Source organism: Oncorhynchus nerka, linkage group LG20 (assembly GCF_034236695.1).
Source record: "Oncorhynchus nerka isolate Pitt River linkage group LG20, Oner_Uvic_2.0, whole genome shotgun sequence".
In the NCBI taxonomy this organism is placed as follows: Eukaryota; Metazoa; Chordata; class Actinopteri; order Salmoniformes; family Salmonidae; genus Oncorhynchus; species Oncorhynchus nerka.
The window spans coordinates 61,464,327-61,482,601 of NC_088415.1; the positions used below are offsets into that span (position 1 = coordinate 61,464,327).

General features: G+C 42.2%; 1 protein-coding gene across 1 annotated transcript in view; it reads left to right on the plus strand.

The window, feature by feature from the left end:
- LOC115102893 (insulin receptor-like) overlaps positions 1 to 17,235 on the plus strand; it is a 95,725-nt gene extending 78,490 nt beyond the window's left edge. The window contains exons 13-23 of the mRNA XM_029623313.2: positions 1,825 to 2,117; positions 2,712 to 2,851; positions 3,476 to 3,635; positions 3,840 to 3,942; positions 4,648 to 4,715; positions 4,972 to 5,201; positions 6,054 to 6,164; positions 6,461 to 6,623; positions 8,034 to 8,163; positions 15,177 to 15,311; positions 15,510 to 17,235. Coding sequence (XP_029479173.1) covers positions 1,825 to 2,117; positions 2,712 to 2,851; positions 3,476 to 3,635; positions 3,840 to 3,942; positions 4,648 to 4,715; positions 4,972 to 5,201; positions 6,054 to 6,164; positions 6,461 to 6,623; positions 8,034 to 8,163; positions 15,177 to 15,311; positions 15,510 to 15,903 — 1,927 coding nt within the window. The 3' untranslated portion in view covers positions 15,904 to 17,235. The remainder of the gene's footprint in view (positions 1 to 1,824; positions 2,118 to 2,711; positions 2,852 to 3,475; positions 3,636 to 3,839; positions 3,943 to 4,647; positions 4,716 to 4,971; positions 5,202 to 6,053; positions 6,165 to 6,460; positions 6,624 to 8,033; positions 8,164 to 15,176; positions 15,312 to 15,509) is intronic.
- Positions 17,236 to 18,275: the final 1,040 nt, after the last annotated feature.

Consider the following 18,275-nt stretch of genomic DNA (forward strand, 5'->3'; position numbering starts at 1 on the left):
ACATTGCAATCCACGAGTAAACTGTGTGGCAGGCTTGACCACCTGTTACGCGAGTGCAGCAAGGAGCCAATGTAAGTTGCTAGGTAGCATTAAACTTAGAATGTTTTTTATAAGATATCTTCACATAATCACCAGTTAACTACTCATGGTTGATGATATTACTAGGTTAACTAGCTTGTTCTGCGTTGATTATAACCAATGCGGTGCCTGTTAATTTATCATCGAATCACAACCTACTTCAACTTCGCCAACGGGTGATGATATAACACAAGTGCATTAACCATAAACATCAATGCCTTTCTTAAAATCAATACACATTAGTATATATTTTTAAACCTGCATATTTAGTTGAAAGAAATTCATGTTAGCAGGCAATATTAACCAGGTGAAATTGTGTCACTTCTCTTGCATTCATTGCACGCAGAGTTAGTGTATGTGCAACAGTTTGGGCCGCCTAGCTCGTTGCGAACTGTGAACTAATTTGCCAGAATTTTACAGAATTATTACATAACATTGAAGGTTGTGCAATGTAACAGCAATATTTAGACTTAGGGTTGCCACCCGCTCGATAAAATACGGAACGGTTCCGTATTTCACTGAAAGAATAAACGTTTTGTTTTCGAAATGATAGTTTCCGGATTTGACCATATTAATGACCTAAGGCTCATATTACTGTGTTTATTATATTATAATTAAGTCTATGATTTGATATTTGATAGAGCAGTCTGACTGACCGGTGATAGACAGCAGCATGCTCGTAAGCATTCATTCAAACCTTACTGCGTTAGCAATGATTGAAGCACAGCGCTGTTTATGACTTCAAGCCTATCAACTTCCGAGATTAGGCTGGCAATACTAAAGTGCCTATTAGAACATCCAATAGTCAATATGTATATTTGTATATGAAATACAAATGGTATAGAGAGAAATAGTCGACACGTCATAATTCCTATAATAACTATAATATAATAACTACAACCTAAAACTTCTTAACTGGGAATATTGAACCACCAGCTTTCATATGTTCTGAGCAAGGAATTTAAACGTTAGCTTTTTTACATGGCACATACTGCACTTTTACTTTCTTCTCCAACACTTTGTTTTTGCATTGTTTAAACCAAATTGAGCATGTTTCATTATTTATTTGAGACGAAATAGATTTTATTTATTTATTATATTAAGTTAAAATAAAAGTGTTCAATGTTCATTCAGTATTGTTGTAATTGTCATTATTACAAATATATATATAAAAATCATCCAATTAATCGATATCGGCCATTTTTGGTCCTCCAATAATCGGGATCGGCGTTGAAAATTCATAATTGGTCGACCTCTAACACACACACATTCACAATGTGTTTTAGGTAAGCTGTCGTCAGTCATCATTTGTACCGCCATCCCTTCCCTTCCTGTTGTCAGACAAGCTGAGCGATCTTTACCTGCATACTGTTTCCCCAGCAACACACATCATCCAACTCGGATAACACAGGGCCGGGTTGCGTCCCAATAATCTCTCCTTTCTCCCGGTGTTCATGGATTTGAAAAGAAATGACTGACATGGAAACTTTTTCTAGCCCATGTCTACACCGGCGGGCATGCTTTGAAATGTATGGGGAGTAGTGAACGAGTGCACACTTCACAGTTATTTTTTCTTCAAGGCTAATTGAATCCTCATTTCGTTTAGTGCCTTATGAATACGACTCAGCAACCTACCCAGTAGCAATAAACTCAACATAATGGTGTGATATATATAGCAAATAGTTGTTATAATAAAATAAATGATTGATTTGATTAATTCATTGATTATCCCTCATTCCCTCCAAGACCAAGACAGCGCCGCTCCGCCATGGGCGTAGCCAATCAGACGCTGCCGTCATTCACGGCGACGCCCACCACCCTGTCCGAAGGTTTCGCCACCCGCGGCCCAGACAGTGACGATGCAAATGGTGTGGAGAGCACTAAAATCCAGCTGACAGTGTTTTCCAAGGAGTCTACGGTCATCTCCGGCCTCCGACACTTTACCTCGTACCAGATCGATGTGCTGGCCTGCAACCACCCCACAGACCCCTCACGCTGCAGTATGGCAGCCTTCGTCTCAGCTCGCACCATGCCTGAGGGTGAGGCTATCTACATACTAGTACACTACACATACACGCACACCCACTACTTAAAGCGATACTTTGGTAATGAGGCCTTTTATCTACTTTCCCAGAGTTAGATGAACTTATGGATTCCATTTTGATGTCTCTGTGTCCAGTATGAAGAAAGTTGGACGTAGTTTCGCAAGCCAATGCTAACTAGCGTTAACGCAAAGTCCGTGGTATCTGCTTGCATAAAAAGTGAATTTGACTCTGGGGAAGTAGAAACAGGCCCTCATTACCAAAATCCCAAAGTATCCCTTTAAGAAACCACTGTAAGAAGTAATAAACCAAAGTATCCCTTTAAGAAACCACTGTAAGAAGTAATAAACCAAAGTATCCCTTTAAGAAACCACTGTAAGAAGTAATAAACCAAAGTATCCCTTTAAGAAACCACCACTGTAAGAAGTAATAAACCAAAGTATCCCTTTAAGAAACCACTGTAAGAAGTAATAAACCAGTTTAACATGATGATTTCTTGTCTACCATTGCACAGTATTTCTAGACCAAGGATGTTTGTAGTAGTAGGATAGTAATGAGGCCATTTTAAAACCTTGTGTATCCTGTCTACAGACAAAGCAGATGACATAGTGGGGCCCATCAGCTATGACGTGACTGAGTACACAGTTCATATTAAGTGGCTTGAGCCTAATGCCCCCAACGGCATGATCATCCTGTATGAAGTCAACTATAAGAGACTGGGAGACACAGAGGTGAGAGCTCTCATACATGACACACAGGCACATAAGCAGACACACACACACACGTATGCAAACACACACAGGTACGCAAGCATAAACACACACACAAGCAGGCGCATGCATGCACGCACACACAAACAGACAAATACTGAACACTGGATGTGCCCTATAGTCTCACTTAATATAATACAGTCTCTCTGTGCTCTCATTTAGTGAATAGGACCGTTAATGGAAAGTAATAATAGCCTGATGTTGCATCAGCGCTGTGTTTTAGTTACCATGGAAACGCTGCAAAGGCCATAGTCATCGCTGATGTTGAAAACAACATAATCACTCCGGTGGTTCTCAAATAATAGTTATTGCACAAACATGTTTTTCTCAAATCAGGTCATTAGTTTTATTATTGGCTTATATGCAATGATTTCAAAACACATCTGATTCACACAGACATTCTATTCTATTTGCTCCCAATCTTAAGTCTATTATTACGCATGGCCTGTTTTATCAATTCCTCTTCTCAATCAATCAACAAAAAATATATATCTTAAGTGGCTTATTCAGCCCTTCTCCTGTCCCCTCCAATTCCTCTCCTCTTACAATGCAGATAAATTAAAGTAAAGTGTGTGTTTGTTCTAGGAGCTGCACCACTGTGTGTCCAGGAAGATGTACCAGCAGTCGGAGGGCTGCAAGCTGAGAGTGGTGCATCCTGGGAATTATACCGTGAGGATCCGAGCCACCTCGCTGGCAGGAAACGGCTCCTGGACTGACCCCACGCACTTCTATGTAGAAGACCTGCGTAAGAGACATACACACACACCACAGACAGCTTGACCAATCAGTGAATCAATCAAATATAAGTTGTATATGCAGCTTTTACATTAGCAGTACCAGAAACCTGGCCTAAATCTCCTAAACATTAGAGCACACCGAGGCACAGTAAAATTAAGAAAATAATTGTATGTGACCATAACTGACTTTCTCCATGGCGATGTGTTTTTAGGGGTGGATCCATCCAACATGTTGAAGATTATCATTGGTTCAGTCATTTTTATCGTTTTGCTGATACTGATGACAGCGGGAGGATTCCTCATGTTCAAGAAGAAGTGAGTATTATGTTTACTACACGTCTATCTTATTACAGCCAACCCAACTGTCTATGAAAGAATCGGCCTGGTGTGTAGTCTGTTGTTCAAGAAAAGGTACGTAGTGTTACAAAGCTTCTCTCCTGACTAGTTGGATTACACCAGTAGTATTTATAGGCTTTTGTTACAGCCCAGCACTAACACATGACTCAACTAATAGTGTTCTAAATTTCCATTTGATTTAATTCAAGTTGGCTGGATGTCCTTTGGGTGGGGGACCGACCATTCTTCATATCAAACTTTATTTGCCACATGCGCCGAATACAACAAGTGTAGACTTTACCGTGAAATGCTTACTTACTACAAGCCTTGATACACACTGGAAACGGTTGAGCGTGAAAAACCCAGCAGCGTTGCAGTTCTTGAAAAACTCAAACCGGTGCACCCTGGCACCTACTACCATACCCCGTTCAAAGACACTTCAATCTTTTTTCTTGTCCATTCATCCTCTGAATGCTACACATACACAATCCATGTCTCAATTGTCTCGAGGTTTAAAAATCCTTAACCTGTCTCCTCCCCTTCATCTACACTGATGGATGTGGATTTAACAAGTGGCATCAATAATGGATCATAGCTTTCATCTGGTCAGTCTGTCATGTTTTGGGCACTCAAGTGTATAACCATGATATATTATTAACCCCTACCTCCTTGTGTTCCCTCAAGGCAAACCCAGGGCCCCTCTGGACCCCTCTACACATCCTCCAACCCAGAGTACCTTAGTGCTGCTGACAGTAAGGACACATTATAATAATATTCTTTGTTCTCAGCTGACCTTTGTGAATACACCTGTTTAAAAGTGCAGCTGACTGGATTTTGATGTTCAAACTAGTATACCATGTAAATAGACAACTGACACATATTAGCTGTCACAACATTAGCACTATGGTGGATGTCTATGAGAATCAGAGATGTAGAATGTACAAGACTTGATTGTTACTGTCTAGTAGTGTCCAGCCATTGACTGTGTGTGTGTGATGTGATCTGCAGTGTACGAGCCAGACGACTGGGAGGTGGGCAGAGATAAGATCAACATCCTGCGTGAACTGGGTCAGGGCTCGTTCGGCATGGTCTACGAGGGCATCGCCAAGGACATCGTGAAGGGCGAGCCGGAGACAAGCGTGGCGGTGAAGACGGTCAACGAGTCGGCCAGTCTGAGAGAGAGAATAGAGTTCCTCAACGAGGCCTCCGTCATGAAGGGCTTCACCTGCCACCATGTGGTAAGAGACCTACAGAGGTTATAGGGGATGCCACCTTACGTTTACATTTTTGTCATTTAGCAGCTTGTAATAAGGATCAATCAATAAAATGTATTTATAAAGCCGATGTCACAAAGTACTATACAGAATCTCAGCCTAAAATCCCAAACATTAAGCAATGCAGGTGTAGAAGCATGGTGGCTAGGAAAAACTCCCTAGAAAGGCAGAAACCTAGAGAGGAACCAGGCTATGAGGGGTGGCCAGTCCTCTTCTGGCTGTTGGAGATTATAACAGTACATGGCCAAGATGTTCAAATGTTCATAGATGACCAGCAGGGTCAAATAATAATAATCACAGTGGTTGTAGAGGGTGTGACAGGTCAGCATCTCAGGAGTAAATGTCAGTTGGCTTTTCATAGCCGAGCATTCACAGTTAGAGACAGCAGGTGCGGTAGAGAGAGAGAGTCGGGTCCGGGACAAGGTAGCACGTCCAGTGAACAGGTCAGGGTTCATAGCCGCAAGCAGAACAGTTGAAACTGGAGCAGCAGTACGACCAGGTGGACTGGGGACAGCAAGGAGTCATCAGGCCAGGTAGTTCCTGAGGCATGGTCCCAGGGTTCAGGTCCTCTGGGAGGAGAGGGAGAGAGAGAATTAGAGGGAGCATACTTAAATTCACACAGGACACTGGATAAGACAGGATAAATACTCCAGACATAACAGACTGACGCTAGCCTCCCGACACAAACTATTGGTGAGGAAGGTGAGACCACCACATACCATGATCATGAATAGTAGAATTGTCTTCAAAAAGTAGGTTGGTAGCTGCCACAGTTCAAGAATCAAAGCAAGTAAGGTAAACAAAATATTCCCTCAGGTGCGTCTGATGGGTGTGGTCTCTAAGGGCCAGCCCACTCTTGTTGTCATGGAGCTGATGACACACGGTGATTTGAAGAGCTACCTGCGCTGCCTCCGCCCTGACTCAGAGGTACATACACACACACACTCTACTGCCCCCTTGTGTCTTGTTGGAAACCAGACTAGTCTTGCACTGTCTCTAGCTGGCTGGCTGACCAACTCTGCTGGCCAGAGCGAGACTAAATTGCACCCGATTCCCTATATAGTGCACTTCTTTTGACCTGAGCTCTATAGGCCCTGGTCAAAAGTAGTGCATGCTATACGGAATTGGGTGCCGTTTGGGATGCAACCTAGAATTATTGTGGCCCCCATGATTTGTAAAATAGCCCTCATATGAATAAATGTTTTATTGTTTCTTTTTTACAGAATAACCCTACAGGGCGCCCGCCCCCCACTCTGAAGGAGATGATTCAGATGGCAGCAGAGATAGCAGACGGCATGGCCTACCTCAACGCCAAGAAGTTTGTCCACAGAGACCTGGCTGCTAGGAACTGCATGGTGGCGCAGGACTTCACTGTCAAGATAGGAGGTAGACTACACATATATACACAAGAGTTGGGATGATAAACCAAAAATGATCAACATTACCTTATTTTGCTTATGACAGTCATTTTTTGTGATTTTGCTACACAACGTTCCTGTAGATTGTTCTAAACCCATTATTTGGTCAACAGTAATAGCCTATGCATTATTGTTTGTTCCTGTTATGAAAGTATCTGCCTGTTTCCCTTTGGCTGCTGTGTGAGCGAGCCACTCTCACTCCCTCTCCCGACTGCGCACGAGCGAGGGAGAAATGCATTCTGAGAATTTGATCGTTGCTCAAAATACAATTGCGGGAAAAATACAGTTTTTAAATCAACTACCGTTGTCCTAGTTACAGAGAGGAGACTCACAACTTTCTGTGATTATATAATTGATATATTTTGAGTTCATAGCACCACTTTATTTAGTATGGTTTTGTTGTGGAGCCGAGTGGAGCGCTCCACTTGCGGTAAATAGACCTACATGAAGTAGCCTAGGCCTAGTGCTGGAAAGGTTTTGTATGGGTTTTTGTTGGGGAGCCGAGTGGAGCGCTCCACTTGCGGTAAATAGACCTACATCAAGTAGCCTAGGCCTAGTGCTGGAAAGGTTTTGTATGGGTTTTTGTTGTGGAGCCGAGTGGAGCGCTCCACTTGCGGTAAATAGACCTACATCAAGTAGCCTAGGCCTAGTGCTGGAAAGGTTTTGTACAACATTACATTTACTAATAGATGAATCAATTAGCCTACATGGCTATCCAGCAAAAAAATCCTATTTAGAGTAAGTCTAGCTAAGTGTTTTGAGTTCCCACTTCCTCAGGCGGTGAATAATATAGCCTAGGCCACAAAGATGTCTGCAAATTCCTCTCTGAAGCACCCAAAGATAAATATGATCATTCTGGATCCTATTTTGACCGGTTGCACCTAAAAATATAAATCATGCATTCCGTGGATATGTTAGATGAAATAGCTTTTTTAATCATAGGCTACCATCTGTTGTCTTACTTGGCACTGGGAAAAAGATGTATAGAGCCCTGCCGCTAATGTAAAGTAACTGTCCATTAAAAACAAAATGTATTGTTGTATTTATCGTTATCGTGCAAAATAGTTACGTTTTTCGCGTTATGACTTTTTGTCCATATCGCCCAGCTCCATTATATACACACACAAATGGCCGACAGTACTTGACTGTCAAGATAGGAGGTATGGCAACTCACCACCTTACTTTTAAAGGAGGGGAGTCGAACAAATTCAGTTGTACTGTTTCTACGGACTATACATTAATCAGTTAAATACACCCTTATTATGCGTTTAATATGTTAATATAGTTAAAAACCAAGTCAAAGAATATCATTTGAATATTTTTGATAGGGTCATAACAGATCTGTGGGTTGTGTTCTAATTGTCCCCCACTCCTTCAGACTTTGGTATGACCAGAGACATCTATGAGACAGACTACTACAGGAAGGGAGGGAAGGGTCTGCTTCCTGTCCGCTGGATGGCTCCTGAGTCTCTGAAGGATGGAGTGTTCACTGCAAACTCAGACTGCTGGTGAGGACACTTGACTGTGTTTGTGTGTCTTTCTCTGTGTGAATGCAGGGATGGGCGACTGCTGTCCTCACGGGCCGAAGTGGTGTCACTGTTTTTCACCATTCAAATGTTATTTGTCACATGCTTTGTAAACAACCGGTGTGTTTTTCCCAACATATCACGACTCAGGATATGACCAGATGCAGACACAGGAGGCGGATAGTACAGTTCTCATAATATTTATTATACAAGGGGACAGGCCAGGTCAGGTCAGGTCGAGGGCAGGAAGAGGTCAGTAAGTCAGAGGTACAGAACGGCAGGCAGGCTCAGGGCAGGCAGAATGGTCCGAAATCCAAGACAGCAATAAACAGGTACAGAATATCAGGCAGGCTCAGGGCAAGCAGAATGGTCAGAACCGGGGAGACTAGAAAACAGAAACTAGCAAAACTGGAAATGGGAAAACACGCTGGTAAGACTTGATGGGACAAGACAAACTGGTAACAGACAAACAGAAAACACTGGAATAAATAACTAAGAGATAATGGGGACAAATGGGAGACACCTGGTGGGGGGTGGAGACAAGCAAAAGACAGGTGAAAAAGATCAGGGCGTGACACAACAATGCAGAGAGGGAAATCTATATACAGAACCAGTCAAAAGTTTGGACACACCTACTCATTCAAGGGTTTTTATTTATTTTTACTATTTTCTACATTGTAGAATAATAGTGAATGCATCATAACTATGAAATAACACATATGTAGTAACCAAAAAAGTGTTAAACAAATATAAATATATTTTATATATGAGATTCTTCAAAGTAGCTTTGCCCTTTGCCTTGATGACAGTTTTGCACACTGTTAGCATTCTCTCAACCAGCTTCATGAGGTAGTCACCTGGAATGCATTTCAATTAACAGGTGTGCCTTGTTAAAAGTTAATTTGTGGAATTTATTTCCTTCTTAATGCATTTGAGCCAATCAGTTGTGTAGTGACCCAGACAATATTATTGGCACATTCTAGAAGGGGTGGTATACAGAAGATAGTCATATTTGATTAAAGACCAAGTCCATATTATGGCAAGAACAGCTCAAATAAGAAAAGATAAACGACAGTCCATCATTAGTCAATCCGGAAAATTTCAAGAACATTGAAAGTTTCATCAAGTGCAGTCGCAAAAACCATCAAATTCTATGATAAAACTGGCTCCCATGAAGACCGCCACAGAAAGGGGGGACCCAGAGTTACCTCTGCAGCAGAGGATAAGTTTGCGTTACCAGCCTCAGAAATTGCAGCCCAAATAAATGCTTCAAGTAACAGACACATCTCAACATCAACTGTTCAGAGGAGACTGCGTGAACCAGGCCTTCATGGTCAAATTGCTGCAAAGAAACCACTACTAAAGGACACCAATAAGAAGTAGAGACTTGCTTGGGCCGAGAAACACAAGCAATGGACATTAGACCGGTAGAAATCTGTCTTTTGGTTTGACGAGTCCAAATTTAAGATTTTTGGTTCCAACCGCTGTGTCTTTGTGAGACGCAGAGTAGGTGAACGGATTATCTTCGCATGTGTGGTGTCACCGCGAAGCATGGAGGAGGAGGAGTTGTGATGGTGTGGGGTTGCTGACACTCTGTGATACACAATGAGTCAAATACACAATGAGTAACGATAACTTGGCTATATACAGTTGTGGCCAAAATGTTGGCACCCTTGCACTTTTTTCGAACAATGCACCATTTCTTCCAGGAAACTGTTTAAATTAAAACATATTTTGGTATCCATATATTTATGTCTTCAGTGTGCAGTTGAACAAAACAAAAAATTAACTAAATCTTAGCTAATTCCACAAAGAATTCCTACAATGGGGTGGCAGGTAGCCTAGTGGTTAGACCGTTGGGCCAGTAACCAAAAGGTTGCTGGATCAAATCCCGAGCTGTCAAGGTAAAAATCTGTCGTTCTGCCCCCGAGCAAGGCAGTTCCCCAGGCGCCAACGACGTGGATGTCAATTAAGGCAGCACCCCGCACCTCTGATTCAGAGGGGTTGGGTTAAATGCGGAAGAGACATTTCAGCTAAAGGCATTCAGTTGTACAACTGACTAGGTTTCCCCCAATTGAGCCAGACAATATTATTGGCACCTTCTAGAAGTAGTTAGAAATAATTAGATTTCAAGCAGGTGATTCTCATTTACTTTGGATTTGAACTCACCTGTGGTGAGTTGAAGGTGCCTGCAGTATAAACATCACATATTCAACCAGTTTGAATAGAGAAGAGGACTCATTCTCCTGGTTTGTGTCACTGTGTGTACCGCAATGAGCATGGACAAAAGAAAGAAAATCAGAGAGTTATCTGATGAGGTCAGACACAAGATTGTAGCCAAGCATGGACAAGTCCACCTCCAGAGACCTTGATGTTCCTGTTTCCACCGTATGTAATGTTATCAAGAAGTTCAAGGCCTATGCCGCTGTAGCCAACCTCATTGGACGTGGCCCCAAGATAATTTGATGGAAGATTGCAGCGAAGGACTGTTTGAATGTTGGAGAAAGCATCTCTGTCAAATGCCACACAGATTCAAGCTGACCTTCAGACACACAAGGTACGAAAGTTTCAACTCGCACCATCCGTCGCCAACTCAATGAAAGGGGGTTTATATGGTAGGAGACCCAGGAAGACCCCACTGCTGAGAGAAAGACATAAGAAAGCCTGACTGCAATTTCCCAAAACACCTAAACATGACAAAATCCTTCTGGGAGAACGTCCTGTGGACAGATGAGACCAAATTATAGCTTTTTGGTAAAGTACAGTTGAGTGATGTTTTGGGGTTGCTTTGCTTTCTCTGGCACCGGGCGCCTTGAACGTGTGCATGGTATCATGAAATCAGGATGATACCAATTTATTTTGGAGCGCAATGTCGGACCCAGTGTCAGAAAGCTCGGTGTCCGTCGAAGGTCATCGGTCTTCCAGCAGGACCCCAAACACACTTCAAAAATCACCCAGGAATGGTTCAAGACAAAACGCTGGACTGTTCTGAAGTGGCCAGCAATGAGTCCAGATCTAAATCTCATTGAAAACATGGAGAGATCTGAAAACAGCAGTTAGAAGAATGCACCCTCCTAATCTGGGATAACTGCTGCAGCAGTTTGCACAAGAGGAGTGGGCCAGACTGCCAGTACAGAGGTGCAGGAAGCTCATTGATGGTTATAGGAAGCGCTTGATTGCAGTTATTTTGACCAAAGGCTGTGCTACCAAATATTACGTCTAGGGTGTGAATTATTTTGTCAATGGCATTTCTGATTTAAATGGATATATTAAGTTCTGAATCAAAAACAAAGGTTCTGTAATATTAACAGTGAAATAAATCATTGTGGAGACCAAATACTTTTTTCAATTTCAACTTATTTTTAGTTACTTTAAAAAAGTACATGGGTGCCAATATTTTTGTCCATGACTGTATACGGGGTACCGAGTCGATATGCAGGGGTACGAGGCAATTTAGGTAAATATGTAAATATAGGTAGGGGTAAAGTGACTCTGCAACAGGATAAATAATAAACGGTGGCAGCAGCGTATGTGATTAGTCAAAAGAGAGTGCAAAAAGAGTCAATGCAGATAGTCCGGGTAGCTATTTGGTTAACTATTTAGCAGTCGTAAAGGCCCTGCATGGTCAATCCGGCATCTGCATTGGCCATGCAGCATTTGCGGTGATATGGCCTCTGCAGACATCAGGGCATTCATACTTCTCGCACTTTACGGAGCAGCGCAGAGCCGTTGAGCATAGTTGTTGTGAAGGAAAGTGTCAAGGAGGTGAGTTTGTGTTTATACAGCACCTCCCGCCTCACCTACCATTAACCAATCAGGTCACTGGGACATGTATGGAGCCCTCTGCATTGTTACAAAATTTGGGAGGCGCACAGCGATGCGGTACAGATCTCCATTTTGCCTCTGCATGCCTCCATTTTTGGATCAAGCATAAATTGGCTTTTTTGATTTGGGAGTAAAAGCTGTTCAGGGTCCTGATCAGTAGAGGCTGGTTGGAGGAGGGAGCTAAAGGAGGACAGGCTCATTGTAATGCCTGGAATGGAATAAATTGAACGGTATCAAACACATTAAGCATATGGAAATCACATGTTTGACTTTGTTCCATTAATTCCATTCCAGCCATTACAATGCGCCTATCCTCCTATAGCTCATCCCACCAGCCTCTACTGGTCCTGTTGGTTACAGACTTGGTGCATTGGTACCGCTTTTGCCATGCAGTAGCAGAGAGAACCGTCTATGACTAGGGTGGCTGGAGTCTTTGACAATTTTTAGGGCCTTCCCCTGACACGGCCTGGTAGAAATGTCCTGGATAGCAGAGAGTTCGGATGACATGTAGCGCCTTGCCAAGTAGTTGCTATAGCAAGTGGTGATGCAGGCAGTCAAGATGCTGTCAATGGTGCAGCTTTATAACATTTTGAGGATCTGAGGGCCCATGCCAAATCTTTTTAGCCTCCTGAGGGGCAAGAGGCGTTGTCACACCTACTTCACACCTGTGTTGGTGTGTTGACCATGTTAATTCCTTAATGAGGTGGACACCAATGAACTTGACACTCTTGACCCGCTCCAGTACAGCCGACGTGGATGGGGGGTGCTCGGCACTCCGTTTCCTGTTGTCCACAATCAGCTCCTTTGTCTTGCTGATAGTGCTGAGCGATTAACTGAAATTTTGGTTATTTTTCCGATTTTAACCTGTTAGTGATCCCTTTGCGTGCCAATCCCTTTTTGCGGGATCGATTTGGCAACATCCAGTGAAATTGCAGAGCGCCAAATTCAAACTACAGAAGATAGTCCGATTTTCGACCATAAATGGTCCTTTTGTTCGATAAATTCCTTCTTTATATCCCCAAAATGTCATTTACATTTATTTGACGCGTTTGATTCAGAAATACACAGGTTCCAACTCGCCCAACATGACTACAAAGTATCTAATAAATTACCTGTAAACTTGGTCCAATCATTTCAAACAACGTTCCTAATCCAACCTTAGGTATCCTAAAACGTAAATAACCAATCAAATTTAAGACGGGATAAACTGATTCCAATACCGGATAAAAACAACGTGAAGCGCGTTCAAGTTCACGCGCACCAAACATTAGACTCTTACAAAGAACAGCCATACTTCTTCATTTCTCAAAAGAAAAACATCAAACAATTTCTAAAGACTGTTGACATCTAGTGGAAGCCATAGGAACTGCAACAAGGTTCTTATTAAATAGGGCTTCCCATAGTATTTCCCAATGGTTTTCTATGACCTCAATTTGTTTTCCCCCTGGATGGTTTATCCTCTGAGTTTCGCCTGCCAAATCAGTTCTGTTATACTCACAGACATTATCTTAACAGTTTTAGAAACTTTAGAGTGTTTTCTATCCAAATCTACCAATTATATGCATATCCTAGCTTCTGGGCCTGAGTAACAGGCAGTTTACTTTGGGCACGCTTTTCATCCGGACGTGAAAATACCCCCTATCTCTAAGAAGTTTTAAACAACTAATTGACCGACGTCTGTTCAATTATTTGAATTCCATTTTGTTCATTTTTTCCCCGGGACCGAGTTTGGGAAACCCTGATCTACATTGGCTTGCGAAACTATTCACCCCCCTTGGCATTTTTCCTATTTGGTGGAGCTCAGCGGGGTATTTGCCTCCGGATGAAAGTGACGAGAGTGACAATGAAAACGATCCAACATCGGGGATGAAGCAATTCTGAGGCTATTCAACTCCGACACCGAAGGAGATGACTTCAGTGGTTTCAGTGCACAGGAGGAGGAAGATGGTGACCAATGACTTTCTTGGTAGGCTACTGTTTTCATTTTTGTTACAAGCCGTGTTTCGTTAAAGCCTATTTATTTTTGTTACAAGCCGTGTTTTGTTTAAAGGCTGTGTAAAGTTCATTTGTTTCAATGTACCGGTAGGCACCTGCTAGACATGTTCGGCTTATTTACGTACAAAATACATATTTTTTTATAATTCAGTAGGTGCGGTTTATATTCAGGTGCGCTTAAAAGTCCAGCAATTACGGTATGTACTGAGATCATGTGACACTTAGATTGCACACAGGTGGACTTTATTTAACTAATTATGTGACTCCTGAAGATAATTGGTTGCACCAGATCTTATTCAGGGGCTTCAAAGCAAAGGGGTGTAAACATATGCACTCACCACTTTTCCATGTATTTAAAATCATTTTTTTCATTTCACTTCACCAATTTGGACTATTTTGTGTATGTCCATTTCACAATCAATTTAAATTGCAGGTTGTAAATGCAACAAAATAGGAAAAACGCCAAGGGGGATGAATACTTTTGCAAGGCACTGTAAGATTGAAAGTTGGTATTCAGCACTCCTAAAATAGTGATTTTGTCAGACAGCATAGGCAGCAGCTCTATACTTTATGAGTTGACTTGGAGTAAAGTAATAGTAATCAAATAAAACAAATATTTTATTAAAGTAATGTTGATAAGCAGTAATAGTGACAACTGTGGGACTTTTATTGTTTTATTCTGTGTTACAGCATTCAACCCACATGTATCAAAACCTAAATGGAAAACCGTGATTATTTTTGTAATAACCAAAATGAAACCGAACTGACCTCAAAGAACAATAAATTCCTTAACACTACTTGCTGATGTTGAGTGAGAGGTTGTTGCCCTGCCACCTCACTGCCAGGTCACTGACCTCCTCCCTATAGGCTGTCTCATTGTCGTCGGTGATCAGGCCTACCACAATCGTGTCGCTAGTAAACACAGCTGATTAAACTAATTGCATTCTAAACTGAATATCATGATTATTTGATTATTGGAGTCAGGTGTGTTAGCTGGGACTGGGGCAAAAGTATGAAACCAATCAGGCCCCCGAGGACTGGAGTTGCCCATCCCTGGTCCAGATGGACAGAATCTGGATCTTCTCGAGATTTTCTCCCTACCTATCCACCTATGGAGTTTTTCCTTGCCACTGATTTTTTTCTCTCTCCTATGTTTTTGTGTGTCTCTCTTCCAGGTCATTTGGTGTGGTGCTGTGGGAGGTCAGTACCCTAGCGGAGCAGCCATACCAGGGCCTGTCCAACGAGCAGGTCCTGAAGTTCGTCATGGACGGAGGATTTCTGGACCGACCAGACAACTGTGCTGACCGGCTGTAAGTCTCACCTCCGTACTGTACATATCTATGTCCAGCTGTGACTGGTCATAACAAGATTAATCATTATTGAAGGGAACTGTATGGAACATGGATTACACTTTTGTGTGTGATATTGATGAAATCGTGTTTAAACGACAACGAACATCAGCTCTCAACTATAAGATGTAACAGCAGCTCCTCTCTCCTGCTATTCAGACACGACCTGATGTCGATGTGCTGGCAGTATAACCCCAAGCTGCGTCCCAGCTTCCAGGAGATCATCGAAATGCTCCACGAGGACCTTCACCAGTCCTTCCAGGAGGTCTCCTTCTACTACAGTCAGGAAAACAAGCCTCAGGAGCAGGAGGACTTTGACCTAGACATGGACAACATGGAAAGCATTCCACTGGACCCGTCCTCCTACTCCCAGAGAGGGGACCACAGTTCCTCATACTATCAGAGGGGAGACCACAGCTCGGAGAGGGACGAAGCGGGTTCATCGCTGGGGTTGAGACAAAACAGCTACGAGGAACACGTCCCGTACACACACATGAACGGGGGAAAGACGAATGGACGGATACTAGCTCTGCCTCGGTCTAGTCCCTCCTAACAGAACACTGTATGGATATTGTATCCCCATCTCCCCTTAGGCCCAACCTTTCCCTCACACAGATGCATAGATATGAATATATTTTTGTTTTGTTTTTTCATTTTATATAGATAAACACTTTTATCACTCAGAGGCCCTCTCGAAGTGTACATATCTCAGGACGTTAATGCTCTCTTGTCAAGATGCCACATCCAATAGACTACGGTATGTATGTTAATGTTCACACAAGAAACACACAGACACAACCACACAGACACTTTTTGTATTTAAGAAAGAACCCCCCGTGCTTCTTTCTAGTCTTTGATCCTTAAAAAATATATTTCCAATCTTCCACAAATGGGTGGCAGTTTGGGGAATCAACTGTGAATCTAACTTTGGAACAACCAGAAGGCTGCTAACCCGAGGACTCTCCAGACTGTCCCTTGCCCAGGCCGAGGCGCTCTCCCTTGGCAGGTCAGCCCTCACTGGGTCCCTGGGGCTCCCTGGGCCATGGAGGTCCACCTGGGTCGCTCAATGTAAAAGTGCCCTTCTCTTCTATCTCTGGCTGTAGCTTGCATCTTATGTCATGGAGCTGTGTCTCTGTATCTTTGTACTCTCAAGTCGTCAACAAACGACACACTTGAGAACTAACTTTTGGATGGATGAATGTATCAAATCCAATTTTAAATCTTCAAACAAACTTTATCGATCCACTGGAGAAGCTTGTTGTCAATTTTCTCCTCACACTCTGCAGTATTCCAGCATCACACAGAAATAATTAACAGATTTTTGGGGTTATATATTTTTAATTTATTTACGTTTCATTTTCTCTTTGCGTTTTCACATTTACAGCTGAAGGATATTTAAAAAACTGTTTCAGAAAAACATTTTGACGAAAGAAACGAGTTCCTCGGAAGACATAGCTGCTTCTTTTTATATATTTTAGTGGGTATAGAAAATAGAAATATATTATTGATCTTTTTTTTTGTACATAGTGGTTGACATACATTGTCTTTCATGAGGTATTTCCAGTCTGTAGAAAAAAAGGTTTTACATGTTTGTCTCTTATGTTTATTTTTTTCTAATCCAGAATTCATACTAATAATCATTTGGACTTGTGATAAACCAGCAGCATTTGGTATTTTCTCTTGGCTTGGCCCGTTGATATCAGATCAAATCAAACTGTCTGCTCTTCATAAATAAAGCAGCACGGTGCAACATGACCACGCTCTTTCTCTGTCCACATGCTTCTGTTACTGTTTACTTTGTTGTTGTTTACTATGTCATGGTGTCATGTGTACAATTAATCTAATAGGTCGTTCTTTGCTGAAATAAAAGATCCCAGAAATGTTACATACGCACTTAAATCTTATTTCTCTTCAATTTCGTGCACAAATTTGTTTACATCCCTGTTAGTGAGCATATCTCCTTTGCCAAGATATGTCACACCTGTAAGGTGGATCAAGAAGCTGATTAAACAGTATGATCATTACACAGGTTCCCCTTGTACTGGGGACAATAAAAGGCGACTCTAACATGTGCACAACACAACACAAAGCCACATGTCTCATGTTTTGAGCAAGTGTACAATTGGCATGCTGAATGCAGGAATGTCCAACAGCTGTTGCCAGAAAATGTAATGTTAATTTCTCTTCCATTAGAACACCACCAACATTACTTTAGAAAATTTGGCAGTATGTCCAACCGGCCTCACAACCGCAGACCACGTGTATGGCAGGCATAACCTACGGACAACAAACACAAATGCATTTTATCAATGGCAATTTGAATGCACAAAGATGAGGTGACGAGATCCTGAGGCACCTTGTCGTGCAATTCATCCACCACCATCACCTCATGTTTCAGCATGATAATGGATGGCTCCATGTCGCAAGGATCTGTACACAATTCCTGGAAGCTGAAAGTGTCCCAGTTCTTCCATGGCCTGCATACTCACCAGACATGTCACCCATTGAGCATGGTTGGGATGCTCTTGATCGACGCGTACACAGTGTTTTCCAGTTCCCAATATCCAGCAACTTCGCACAGCCATTGAAGAGGAGTGGGACAACATTCCACAGGCCAAAATCAACAGCCTGAACAACTCTATGTGAAGGAGATGTGTCACGCTGCATGGGGCAAATGGTCACACCAGATACTGACTGGTTTTCTGATCCAAGCCACTACCTTTTTTTTTAAGTATCTGTGACCAACCGATGCATACTTATTTTCCACCATAATTTGCAAATAAATTCATTAAAAATCCTACAATGTGATTTTCTGGATTTCTTTTTTCATTTTGTCTGTCATAGTTGAAGTGTACCTGTGATGAAAATTACAGGCCTCTCTCATCTTTTTAAGTGGGAGAACTTGCACAATTGGTGGCTGACTAA